The following is a 13,756-nucleotide window of genomic DNA, read 5'->3' as shown; positions in this document are numbered from 1 at the left end:
TCTCGATCAATTAATTTTTTAAATAATCTAATAAAAATTTTGACGTCATTTAGAAAATTTCCTAATAAATTAAAAAAAAATTTTTATCTAGAAACATCATTAAAAAAAATTAAGAATTTCGATAACAAGCTAACTTTAAAAATTTATCGACGATTGTACGATAGTCAAATACATAGATCTTTTATATTCTCTCGAAGTTCATTTCGAGATCTATATTATAGACATATCGAATGATCTAAATTTTTTTTCCTCCTTATTTATATATTTTTTTAAGTATGAGATCAATTTTTTCCTTTTTTTCTTAAGGGTATTGCACAAATTTTTTTACACGATTTAAATTGTAAAGATATTGCACAAAAATTAATAAATGGGGAGGGGAAGAGAGCGGTTTTGTTGTGCATTATCGATTTGTTTCAATTTTTGTCATGTTTTTTTTGCTTTTCGTCAAATTATGGTCTTTTTTTTTTTTTTTTTTGCTTTTAGTCAAATTATGTGGGCCCATGCACCACATTGTTGTGGTTGGGAATTGAGTGGATGTCATAATGACTACAAAATCCTCGGTCAATTTACATGACAAAATGAGGAAAGATAAATAATGAACTCCAGGATAAAATTGTCACTTTGGCAAATTTTTACAAGGCCATGCACGTTGTTGCCTGACAGTGGGCCATTGTGATGTGACTGGAAAATCAATTCTTGTGGAGTAATAATCTCTACCAGACGGGCCCTAAAAGGTCCTGATAGCTTTTTATCCAATTCGTTGCCCCACCTATTTTTAGATTGAAAATTTTATGATATTATAGTCAGTATCCAATATTGGAAGTGAGAAGTTAGAAATAATGAAAGTAATTTTAACTGTTGGCTCCTTTGGTTTTTTAATTTATAAAATAAATAAATTTATTTTTTTTATCTTATTTTAATAAAAAAATTAAATTTCTTAAAACATTTCAATTAACAATATTATACCATTATCTAATATTATTTATTATTTGAAATTTATGTGTAAAATATAATATAAGTTTCAAAATAGAAAAAAATTATGTTTAATATATTATGCAATAATATATAAAAATAATTATATTATTATAATAAACGGATCGGGTTAATCAAATCGGATTGACCTATATCCATATTTGCTTCATTTAATTAATGAATTATCGGATTCGGATCTTGTCTAGTTATAGGTCTGAGACCCTAAATCTACATCCCATTAATTTCATTGATTCGCATAGAATTTGGATCAAAATCCAATCCATTGACAGCCCTAATTGTTACGCTTCTTTTTCTATTGCCCTAACTTCTTCTCTATAGAAAGAGATATGTATATGAGTTTTGATCTGTAGTAATTTATATTTACTGATAAAAAGGAGAGAGAGACATGTCTTAGTTTATGGATGTCCTCGAATAACGGCCCTAATTTTTTTTCTTGGATTTCCTTTCTCTTTCTCGTTCCTTTTTCAATTATTCATTCTCAAATTGCTTGTTCCATTTTCAATTTTTAGTTGTCAAATTGTTACCTTCCTAAGTCACTTCAGTTATAAGGCCGTTTATGATATGTTGTGGAGTGTGGACTATAGTTTATGCATGGTACAACATGGAACAAATTGAATTTCATGAGACATTTCAAATTTATCTGCAAGTGAAGTCTTAAAACTACAACTTAAGCTCTGAAAGGGTTGATGCGGTTGATGTGAGACTCTGAGTTTTATGTTTTTGATAGTATTAGCAATTCTTTGGAGTTTTCAAGAAGAAATTATATCAAATTGACAGTGTTCAATACATAAAACAATGAGAAAACAAGTGGCATGAAACAATTCTCAGCCATGGACCATGGTTGTAGATTGAAATTTTTTATTCAAGATCATTGCTCTTGAAGTAGTGTGATGTTGAAAACTGTATACGAGTTCATAGGGAGATAATTGTGAAAGTTTTTGCTGAATGTCGTCCCTTTCTAGGGTTCTATCATTATATAGGAATTGAAATCTGTATATCTATGGTATGTAATTATCCTAATATGGTAATGTACAATTATGGTATTTAAATATTCTAAATTGGTAGATACAATCACATAAAGATGGCAATGTAATTGTAATGAAATCTTTCCGTCAATCTCATTAACATCTCTCTTAAATTGATGCTGAATGATCAAGAAGTAGCAATTTGTTGACAAGAAACTGATGTTGTTGTCAAGTCATCGCCTTGGTAAAATCAATAGTTTGGACATGAGTTGTGACACGTGGAAGAGTAGTCAGACGACCATCATAAGCCTCACGTATAGAGTGACAATCCACTTCAATACGTTTAGTGCATTCATGAAACACGGGATTAGCAGCAATCTGAATGACATTAGTGTTATCCGCATAAAGAACAATAGGCATAAGCTAAGGACAACCAAGCTCCGTAGAAGACCTCGAAGCCAAACAATATTAGAGTAGGCAGAAGACATAAACAAGATACTCAGACTCAGTGGAGAATTTAGAAACACACTCTTACTTCTTACTTCGCCATGAAATGAGCGCAGTCCCACGAAACATACGCCATCCTGTAATCGAGCGACGAGTATATGCATATCTAGCCCAATTGGCATTACTATAACCAACCAGATCAAGAGGAGAGTTGACAGGAAAGAAAAGACCCCTATTAGGTGCACCCAATAAGTATCGAATAATGCGATGGACTACGACCAAGTGGAGGTGTCGTGGGGCGCGCATAAATTGCCAAACATGCTGGATAGCAAAAGAGATATCTGGTCGTGTAATAGTGAGGTAATTTAAACTACCCACCAATTGCCGATATAAAGAGGGATCGAGAAGAAGATTACCCTCCTCTTTACGATATTTCACATTCACCTCCGAAGGAGTTTCAACATATCTATCATCCTGAAGTCCAGCTAAGTTAATCAGCTCCTCTGTATGCTTATGTTGATGTAGGTAAGTCCCGACTAGACTCTAATGCACCTCAAGACCTAAGAAAGACTATAAAGGGCCCAAATCCTTGATATGAAAAGATTCTTTAAGTCAATCTTGAAGATTATATATCAATCCAGATTCAGTTTCCATAATAACTATATCATCTACGTAGATAAGTAGAAGTACCATATCCACCTCGATGTTGGAAATAAAGAGAGATGAGTTATATTGACTTTAAGTAATCGAGAAACTAAGAAGAATGGAACGAAACTTGTCAAACCAAGCATGGGGAGCCTGTTTTAACCCATAAAATTAGCGTTTTAGCTTACAAACATCGAAAGAGGGCAAAAAGAAGAGACTCAGAGGTAGCGTCATATAAATCTCTTCTTTAGAAAGCATTCTTAACATCCATCTGCCGTAAAGACCATCCCTTGGAGCAGCTATGCAAGAACAATGCGAACTATTGTCATTTTGGCCACAGTGGCAAAGTCTTCTCATAATCTACTTCATATTCTTGATAATTACTAAGAGTGACTAATCGAGCTTTATAGTGATCTAGTGATCCATTAGATGGAACTTAATAGAGTATACTCATTTACATCCAATAGGTTTGATGCCAGAAGGACAAGGAACAATATTCCATGTGTGATTCTCTTGAAGGGCTTGAAGTTCCTCTTGCATAGCTTTTTCCTAACTGGGTTGGATAACAGTCTAAGAATAAGAAGTAGGAACTGTGAAATAAGATAGGGTTGCAGAGAAACCATAAATGAGATAAGGTTGCAGAGAAATCACACCGATCAGGAGGATGAGTAATGCGGATGGATCGCCGAAGAGTATCAGAGTGTGGAATAAGATTGGGATCGGGGTCGAGAACGGGAAGGGACAGTGAACCTAGGTGTCGTTCATCTTTGATATATCATACTTGGTTTGAAACGCTCGGTAGGACAAGAGTAATCCTTAAAGCTAATGAATTGAGCCAAATCAAAAGATAATAAATGTTGTGGAAAGTAATGTTGATTCTCAAAGAAAATCACATTGCGAGAGATACGAAAGCGATTAGCAACACCATCATAATAAACAAGACATTTCTGAGTAATACTATAACCCAAGAAAGCACACCGTACCGATTGAACAGTAAACTTATGACGTTCATAGGCAAATGAACGAAACAGACACAGCTAAAAGTATGCAACATCTCATAGCTAGGATGTGTGCCATATAGGCGAAAATAAAGGTGAATTAAAATTCAAATGCTAAGCAGGAAGTCGATTAATCAGATGTACAGCTGTAGAGAGAGCTTCATCCCAAAATTTAGGCAGAACCGAAGATTCTAGGAGCAAAACTCTGACAACATCTAATAATTGACGATTCTTTCTCTCCGCTATTCCATTCTGCTGAGAAGTATATGGGCAAGAGCATTGAGAAAGAATGCTCTTCTATTGTAACAAAGTCTGGCACTAATGAGACATATTCACCACCATTATCGAACCGTAGAATTCAAATACTGGAAGAAAATTGTGTCTCAATGTAAGCGATAAAAGTCTCAAGGGTGGTACCGAAATCACTCGGAGAAGATTTATAAAAGTATAACGACCGAAATCATCAATAAATGTCACAAAATACTTATAATGAGCATGTAAAGTTAGAGGTGCCACTTCCCAAACGTCACTATAAACGATCTCAAAACATTTATTAGCATGGTTGCCATGAGTTGAAAATAGAAGAATCTTACTTTTCCTAAGTTTACAAGCATCGAAATTGAAAGATAAAATAGAAAATTGAGATTGATCTTTATTACCCAAAAAATCACGCTTCAAAATTAAAGTATTCGAATGTCCTAGTCTTTTATGCCAAATTTCATGCTTAATTCCAACATCAATACAAGCTAAAGATATAGTAGTAGGAATATTAAAATTGTAATGGAAACAATCTTTCGACTTTAGGCACCTTCACAATTACTTTCCTCGATCCTTGATCTTGTACAAGATAACCAGCACGAGACATGCACATCACAGTTATTGTCAACTAATTGACCAACTGAAATCAAGCTAGTAGATAACCTAGAAGATACAAAAACATTATCAAAGGAGGACCCAATATCACCAATAATAGTAATTGGGAGGGTGGTGCTATTAGGGATCTGAATGTGTTGTATGCCAGTATAACATCTGATGTTATGCAATGAATTAGAAATACTTGTCATATGATTTGACGTCCCCGAATCAACAAACCAAGGAGAAGAAATAACTTGACCTTTACCTTGTAAGCCTAAGGCAGAGAAGGTGGAAACAATCATCTGCTGAACCATTTCTAGGATAAGAACCGATTGACTGGTACTTGCTTAGGAGATTGTGGGAGTAGGTCCCTGAACATTAGCCTGAAATGCCTGAGCTTTTCGATTTGGAGGTCGTATGGGACAATCCTTGATGAGGTGCCCCGGTTGCTTTCAGTAATTGCAAACTTTCTGAGGACAATTGCGAATAATATGACTGTATCCTTTGCAGTAGAAGCGCTGAAGTTTACCTTTTCTCCGTCCTTGCACTGCATAAGCAACATTCACAACATCAAAGGACATATTAGCTCCCATGGTAGTTTGTGTAGCCATTCGTTGCTCCTCACGTAGAAGTCACCCATTCATACATTCAAAGAGGGAATCGGATCGTGATTCAATGAACTCGTCCTAGCGACTTCAAACTCAGGTTGTAATTTCATAAGAAACTAATCCTACTTACTAACTTCTTGAACCTCTTGAAGAGCCAATAGAGCTGTTATAGGGACCTTAGCATGAATTATGTTGGAGTACTCACTCCATAGGCTCAGAAAACTAGAGTAATATTGCTCAATGGTGAGATTGCTTTGAGTGTAGTTGGCAATCTGTAACTCCAATTGAAATTACCGTGCATTGTTGTCACGATAATGGATTCATTTTAAGTATTTCCACATTTCCTTAGCAGTAGTGAAGGATAGTAAACTATTCACCATATGCGCCTCCATAGTACCAAGATTCAGGAAATAATACGAGTATCCTTCGTTTCCCACGCACTAAGATCCTTAGCATCTTCAGGTGCTTTAGAAGACACATCAATATGACCCCAAAGCATCTTTCATTTCAAAAACTTTTTGAATTGAAATTCCCTTGTCGAATAATTCTTCCCCGCAAATTTAACACAAAAAGCTTCAACTGACATGATATTGTATCAAGAAGGTCAACCAAATGAACCAAAGTAAAATTAGCCCACACCAAATACCAGCCCACAAGTTGGCAGCTCCAAAAAAAAAAGAAAAAAATAAGCTCACACAATTATTAGCCCGATTAGAATAACCCAATAATCCACTCCACACAACTAAGCAGCCCACAATCCAACAATAGTTCACCAAAATCAGTCACGGTAATATCCACAAAGACTACAGAATGTATCTTCATATGTAATCTTTGATAATTATCTATCGAGATGTCGTTGATTAAATTTTTCCTTGTATTGCAACCTAGAAGTTGTAGTGAGACCATATTACACGGTAGGATTTATCAGTACTCTTATTCTTATGCCATGGTGCTACATCCTGCTATGTGGATGATACGTAGCTGTTGATATTTCTTACACGAACTTGTGGACATCACTTCCACAAAACGCGCTCTATTGAGGGAGCTGATTAGTTATTTTTATTGTTTCTGTGCCTTTGATATGTACAAGCATGACATAATCGTGTAATTTCTCGTTTTAAAAACAACTTGTGTTTGTTTAGATTGGTGGAAATGGAACAGTTTGGCGCAACAAATCATTATGTTTGTGCCCCTTGTTTTCTTTTTCTTTCTTCAGACTCAACCAACACGAAGAGAGTGAGAGTTGTGAAAGAAGGATCGACTGATATACAATACTTGTTGTATAGTTGCTTTCTTATCTTTAGTTTTCTACCATTAAAGTGTAAATCAACAGAAATTAAAAGATTATTTGTGATTTTATGGTCAAATCAAGTTTGAAACTCCAAATTTGAAGTCCGTATATTTTCATGATAGATGGAAAGAGTACGCTATCCTTTTCATACAAGTGGACAAGATGGAAGTCCAAATGTGAATTCCGTATCTTTGTATGATAGATGGATAAAATAACCTTACCATACAACTGGACAGGATTGAAGTTGGCAAAGAAGTCACTTTAATTTGACTAACTTTGTGGATGTCTGATGTAGATGAATCTACAAACACACGACAACAATAACCAAACGGATTGAATTCAGAAACAAACTTTTATTATTTCGTGAACAACCAAGAAAACCCTAGGAGGTGTCTTGCAGCGTCTTAAATATAAAAGAAAAGATAACCTACTGGCCAGCAGTCTCAAAATGGGCTGGACTACAAAATGGAAATAACAAATGCTGAAAATAAATAACACAAAAACTTAAAATGCTGTTTTGACACACTAAACGACTTCAAATGCCCAAAAACCCTCGTACATCACAGCGAAGCTTTGAGTTCAATCTGAAACGCTCGCTACCTTTCTGAAATGGGGTTATGGGCCCAAAACGGACACCAAACGAAAAAGTTACATCAATTTCTTTGAAAGCCGACCATCCAACCGTTCCATGTATGCCAATGCCTGTTCCTCCACATAAACCTCATCATTCTCCCCGAGATCAATGGGATTCGCTCTCAAGTCAGAACCGGTAGCACTATCTTCCACGTTGTCTCCATGGTTTGGCAAAAGATGCTTTACATTAAACACATCAGAAATCCGTATATGAGAAGGAAGTCGAAGGCGATAGGCGTTGGGGTTGATCTTCTCCACAATTTCCACTGGACCAATGGTATGAGATGATAACTTCGAATGCTCATGAGATGGCACTCAATCCTTAGTCAGTACCACCCAAACATAATCCCCAACGTCAAACTCAACAGGACGTCAATGCCGATCAGCCGCCTCTTTATACTTACGGTTGGACTCTAGCAGATTAGCTCATGTTTCCTTGTGAACTTGTTGCAAACTACGAACAAAGTCAACAGCTGTCCCATGCAGCCGAGTCTTAGAGGGCAGAATCAATAAATCAACAGGGCTGCGGGGCAGAATACTATACACAACCTGGAACGGACTGAAACTGGTGCTTCTATTTCTAGCATGATTATACGCAAACTCTGCCTGGCTAAGCCGCTGATCCCATGAGCGTAGATTATCCCCAACCAAGCACCGCAACAAGTCACCCAAAGATCGATTAACTATCTCTGTTTGCCCATCAGTTTGAGGGTGATAAGCACTACTAAAATTGAGCGACGTGTTAACTGACTTCCATAAACTCCGCCAAAAGTGACCGATGAACCTCGTGTCTCTGTCAGACACGATGGAAGTGGGCAACCCATGCAATCGATAAATCTCTCTGAAAAATAGCTGAGAAACCTTGACAGCATCAGTGGTGCGCTTGTAAGGAATGAAGTGCACCATTTTAGAAAAACGATCTACTACCACAAAGATGGAATCATTACCACGTTGTGTGCGCGGTAAACCCAGGACAAAATCCATGCTAATATCAGTCCACGGAGCTGAAGGCACTGGTAAAGGTCGATAAAGACCAGCGTTTGTGGCTTTCCCTTTTGCCAAGTGGCACACCCTGCATCGTGAGACAAACTTCTCCACTTCACGACGCATAGTAGGCCAGAAAAATGAAGCGCTAATCAAAGCCAAAGTACGATCTCGCCCAACATGACCTTCACCATCAAACTCCTCAATCAATTTCAGACGAAGGCTGCAATCTGGTATACACAACTGAACACCTCTAAACACATATCCATCCTCTAACAGAAAAGAGGAATGGGGTCCCTGCAGTAAATTGTGATAGATGGGGCCAAAATAAGGGTCATCAGCATAAAGAGAGACAAAGGTCTCAAACCCGGTGACCTCTACCTATAGTCGCGCTAATAACCCATGCCGCCGACTGAGCGCATCTGCCACACGGTGACCTCTATCTGTAGCCGCACTAATAACCCATGCCGCCAACTGAGCGCATCTGCCACATGATTAGAAGAACCAGCCTGATGTTTAATGACAAAGTTGAACTGCTGCAAAAAGGCAACCCATGATGCATGATGGGCAGATATAGACTCCTGGCTTGACAAATGCTTGAGGGCTTCATGATCACTGTATAAGACAAATTCTCGCTAAAACAGATAATGTCGCCAATGGCGAATGGCCTGAACAATAGCATAAAGCTCTACGTCGTAAGAGCTATACCTCCCACGAGCCCCTGCCAACTTCTGACTGAAATAAGCTACTGGTTTTCCTTCGTGACTGAGGACAGCTCCGATACCCAATTTAGAGGCATCACAATGTAATGCAAAAGATTTTGTGAAATCAGGCAACGCAAGTATCGGGGCTGAAGTCAGACGCTCCTCAATGATCAAAAACGCTTTCTCAGCTTCGGGTGTCCACTATGCAATTAGTAATGGGAGACATGATGGTGCTGAAGTGCTGAATAAATCGTCGATAAAACGACGCTAAACCGTGGAAACTCCGCACATTAGAAACTGACTGTGGACGCGGCCACTGCCGAATCGCATCAACCTTAACTGCATCCACCGTTACCCCACCGGCTAACACAACATACCCTAAAAATAAAACACTATCGGTATAGAACACGCACTTCTTAGTGGCTGCAAAGAACTTCTCCTTGCGTAAAACAGTAAGGACTTCCCTTAGATGCACACCATGAGACTCCTCCGACCCACTGTATACCAATATGTCATCGAAGTATACAACAACGCACTTACCAATAAACGATCGAAGTGCTTGGTTCATCATCCGCATGAACGTGCTCGGTGCATTGGATAGTCCAAACGGCATAACTAGCCACTCAAATAATCCCTCCCGTGTCTTAAATGCTGTCTTCCACTCATCACCAGGACGGACTCTTATCTGATGGTAACCACTTTTCAAGTCCAGTTTGGTAAACACAGTTACGCCGGCCAACTGATCAAACAAGTCATCTAGCCTCGGTATCGGAAAGCGATAACGAACTGTTATTTTGTTGATGGCCCTGCTATCTATACACATCCGATAACTCCCATATTTTTTGGCACTAGGAGTGCGGGGACTGCACACGGGTTGAGGCTCTCTCTGATGTACCCCTTCTGCACCAACTCCTCTACTTGTCTCCTCAACTCCTCATGTTCCACTGGGCTCATTGGGTAATGTGGGCGATTAGGCAATGACGCGCCCGGTACCAAATCAATGTGATGTTGCATATCCCGCAAAGGCGGAAGACCCTGTGGAAGGTCATCCGAAAACACATCATGAAACTCAGACACCAAGGCGACAGCTTTGGGGTGAAGACCCGTCCCTTCAGCTGCCATAGGAACTGTCGACACTCCTGTCGTCTCAGTTTCCACTAACAACAGTACAACACCTTCTGCCAGCATCTCACGCACAAACAAAGATCGGAAAAGTAGATTACTACTGTCCCCTGCCGAAGACAGACACTGTGTATCTTTGGAGGGTAGTAGTACAATCTTTTTACCCGAAAAGGTGAATGTATATGCATTTCGACGCCCTTCATGGCACACATCCCTATCAAACTGCCATGGACGATCCAACAACAAATGACACGCATCCATCGGCACCACATCACATCAAACACTATCACGATACACACTGCCAATAGAAAAAGATACCAACACACGGCTAGTAACATGAATTTCATTACCTCGTCTCAACCATGCTAGGCTATAGGGAGCAGGATGAGGTTCGGTGCTTAACTGCAGCTTCTGCACGACCGCTTCAGATATCACATTTTCGCAACTGCCCGAATCAATGATGAACCTACGTACCTTTCCTCCAATGGTACACGTAGACAGAAAGATATTGTTTCGCTGCAGGTCCTCAGACGACCCCTTAGGCGTAAGGCACACCCGTCGGACCAACAAAAGAGGCCCCGTGTCACCTGTATGCACAATTTCGGCCTCTTTTTCTTCATTCTCCACATGAACAGGATCGTTAACATCGGCTTGTGTTGTCCTTCCAATGAACAAACTTGGGTGTGGCTATCCATGAGATGGACAGTCCTTCCTCAAATGACCAAAACCATCACAATCAAAATACTGACTTCCACGCCCTCGTTCACCAAGAGGAGCCCAGCCACCCGGATTAGCGGTTGGAGGAACCACTGGCCGAGTGTTCCGATCAACGCCCTGACCCCCAGATGTAAAGGATTGGGACGGACTAGATGTGGGATTTAGAGCGAATTGTCGACCCCCACCTCCAGATGGACCACCAGAAATGCCTACTACAGAACGACGTTGTTGATCGTAGTCCACCAATATAGCGTGCTATCAACTGGTCTTCTGATTCTCCCACATCATTTCGCGCTATCAGTTGGTAAAACTCTGCGAAATAAGCATCTACAGATCGATTGCCTTGTCTCAAATTCTATAAGTGCTGATACAAAATCCTGGAATAATTAAAGGGAAGAAACGCTACCTTCAACTGTTTCTTCATTTTTTTCCACGACTGGATTTTCGCCTTACCCGGACGGATCCGGTTTTGGTTCAGTTGCTGCCACCACGCAGCAGCACGACCACGCAGACGGGTCGCCACCAAAGGTACCCTTTTATTGTCGAGCACTTCTTTGTAATCTAAGATCTCCTCTACTGCCGCCAGCCAATCGAGGAATTCATCTGCCTCAATTCCACCGTGAAATTCAGGTATATCAACCTTGAATCCGGATTCCCATCGCTGAAACGCGTCCTGCTGTTGCACACGAGGCTGTTGAACACGATCGCCACGTGCCTCTGACAAGGTCTCCTCATCCAACCTCTCCCCTGATTCAGATCCACCTCCACCATTACTCACTGGGGCACGACGTGGAGGAGCAGGAGGTGTTCCGTTCTGCACAACCTCTGCCGCCCACGTCATGAATTGATCAAATCGAATTGTCAACGCCTCAACTTGATTACGCAGATCTACAACTTCATCAATCTGGTCACCACGACCACCACGTCCTTTCCCACGCACCATGCTTTGATACCAAAATGATGTTGATTGAATTTACAAACACACGACAACATTATCCAAACGGATTGAATTCAGAAACAAACTTTTATTATTTCGTGAACAACCAAAAAAACCCTAGGAGACGTCTTGCAGCGTCTTAAATATGAAAGAAAAGATAACCTACTGGGCCAGCAGTCCCAAAATGGGTTGGGCTACAAAATGGAAATAACAAATGCTGAAAATAAATAATACAAAAACTTAAAATGTTGTTTTGACACACTAAACGACTTCAAATACCCAAAAACTCTCGTACATCACGGCGAAGCGGTGAGTTCAATCCGAAACGCTCGCTACCTTTCCGAAATGAGGTTATGGGTCCAAAACGGACACCAAACACAAAAGTTACATCAATTTCTTTAAAAGCCGACCATCCAACCGTTCCATGTATGCCAATGCCTGTTCCTCCACATAAACCTCATCAATGTCTATTTCCCTGTGTATTTATTCCGAAAAAGACGAGGATTGCACAGGACAAAAAGGAGACTTGAAGTGTATCTCTAGGAACCATTCATTGGAAAGTTGTTCGATCTCCCTCAATTTGGTGGGGACACCACTAAAATTTTCTCGAAATTAATTTAAAGCTGTGTAATTGTTGGGAGTAGTCAACTTTTATCAATCATATACAAGTATCGATTATGAGTTATTTTTAAAGTATTAATTTTTAGCATTTATGAGCAGGCGTGATTTTAATAGGGAAATTTAAAATAGTCCAACCCATGTTTGGAAATTAGTATTTATCGATTCTGAAAGTTTTTAAAAAAGAAAAAAAGTTACATATATACCCTTTAGTAAAATTTTCAGTTTATAGTTTTTTGTATAATTTTTTTTTATTGATAAGTGATATTTTATTTATAAGTAATTTTTTTTTTACATATAACTTAATATTTATTACTTATAAGTAAACTTTATAATTATAAGTTAATTTTGTGTATTTAAGTAATTTTAAGTGAATTTTTTATATTTTATAAGTGAAGTTTTGTTTTATTAATAATATTTTTATTTTATAAACAAATTTTGTCTTATTAAAACTATTTTCATATTGTAAACAATTTTTCTTTTCTTTTTTTCTCTTTTTTTTTTTTGGTTGCAGAAAAAGTAATTTTTTTATGTTATAAGTAATATTTACTTAGAAGTAATTTATTACTTTTTTAATTATAATGTAACATTTTTGTTCATAAATAATTTTCTTTAGTAAATATATTTTTATATACAAGTTAGTTTTCAATAAAATATGTTGATTGGATAATATTATTAGAGAATTATGAAAAAGGTCAACCGAATTGGCGAGTTGAGAGAATCGTTTAAAATTACGCTCCGACGATTTTGGATAATTTTTAAAACCATCTAAAATCGACGCCACACAAAATCGATAGAAAAAACTCTCAAGCAAGCACTATTGGTAACACGTCAACTCTTCATACATATTTGATTTAAATTAAATCTTTTTTTTTTCTTTTGTCATTTTTTCGATCGCACCTTCTCTTTGTCCAATTTTTCCCTTAACGTCCAGGGCATTAATTGGAGTGGTCCTAATGGTAGTCATATGATTGTGAAATCTCGTATGCGAAAACAAATAAAAAATTTTCTTCCCTAACAATTTTTACGTTTGACAATTTTAAGATTCTTCTTTCATTATTGTTGACAAATGAACTACCATTAGAAAAATTCAATAAGAAGTTATCTCACGTTTTGTTGATAGTCACAGTGTGGGGGTTCGAATCTTGAGACATGAAATTGAATTTCCTGTAGACGTAATGTACAAACGGCTCTTATTTCTTAGCTTATTAAAGCACATCTTACAATTTACCTCTTTCA

General features: G+C 38.2%; 1 protein-coding gene across 1 annotated transcript; it reads right to left on the bottom strand.

Annotated features, from left to right (window-relative positions):
• Positions 1-2,489: 2,489 nt before the first annotated feature.
• Positions 2,490-3,407, bottom strand: LOC111404450 (uncharacterized mitochondrial protein AtMg00810-like). The gene is made up of 2 exons (XM_023033257.1): positions 3,239-3,407; positions 2,490-2,941 (listed from the first exon to the last, which is right to left on the bottom strand). The coding sequence occupies exons 1-2, from the start codon at positions 3,405-3,407 to the stop codon at positions 2,490-2,492; spliced, it is 621 nt and encodes a 206-aa protein (XP_022889025.1).
• Between the last annotated feature and the right edge of the window lie 10,349 nt (positions 3,408-13,756).

The sequence above is a fragment of the Olea europaea genome, chromosome 11 (genome assembly GCF_002742605.1).
Source record: "Olea europaea var. sylvestris chromosome 11, O_europaea_v1, whole genome shotgun sequence".
Taxonomy (NCBI): Eukaryota; Viridiplantae; Streptophyta; class Magnoliopsida; order Lamiales; family Oleaceae; genus Olea; species Olea europaea.
The sequence above is the reverse complement of the archived record's forward strand: the minus strand, read 5'-3'. Positions and strand labels throughout refer to the sequence as shown.

Excerpts from the sequence above, each read along its gene's own strand:
- LOC111404450 (XM_023033257.1), bottom strand. The coding sequence starts at position 3,407 with ATGAGAAGACTTTGCCACTGTGGCCAAAATGACAATAGTTCGCATTGT. Across the intron at positions 2,942-3,238 it reads TTTGCCCTCTTTCGATGTTT|TCGGGACTTACCTACATCAA; the intron begins GTAAGCTAAAAC and ends ATTAGAGTCTAG.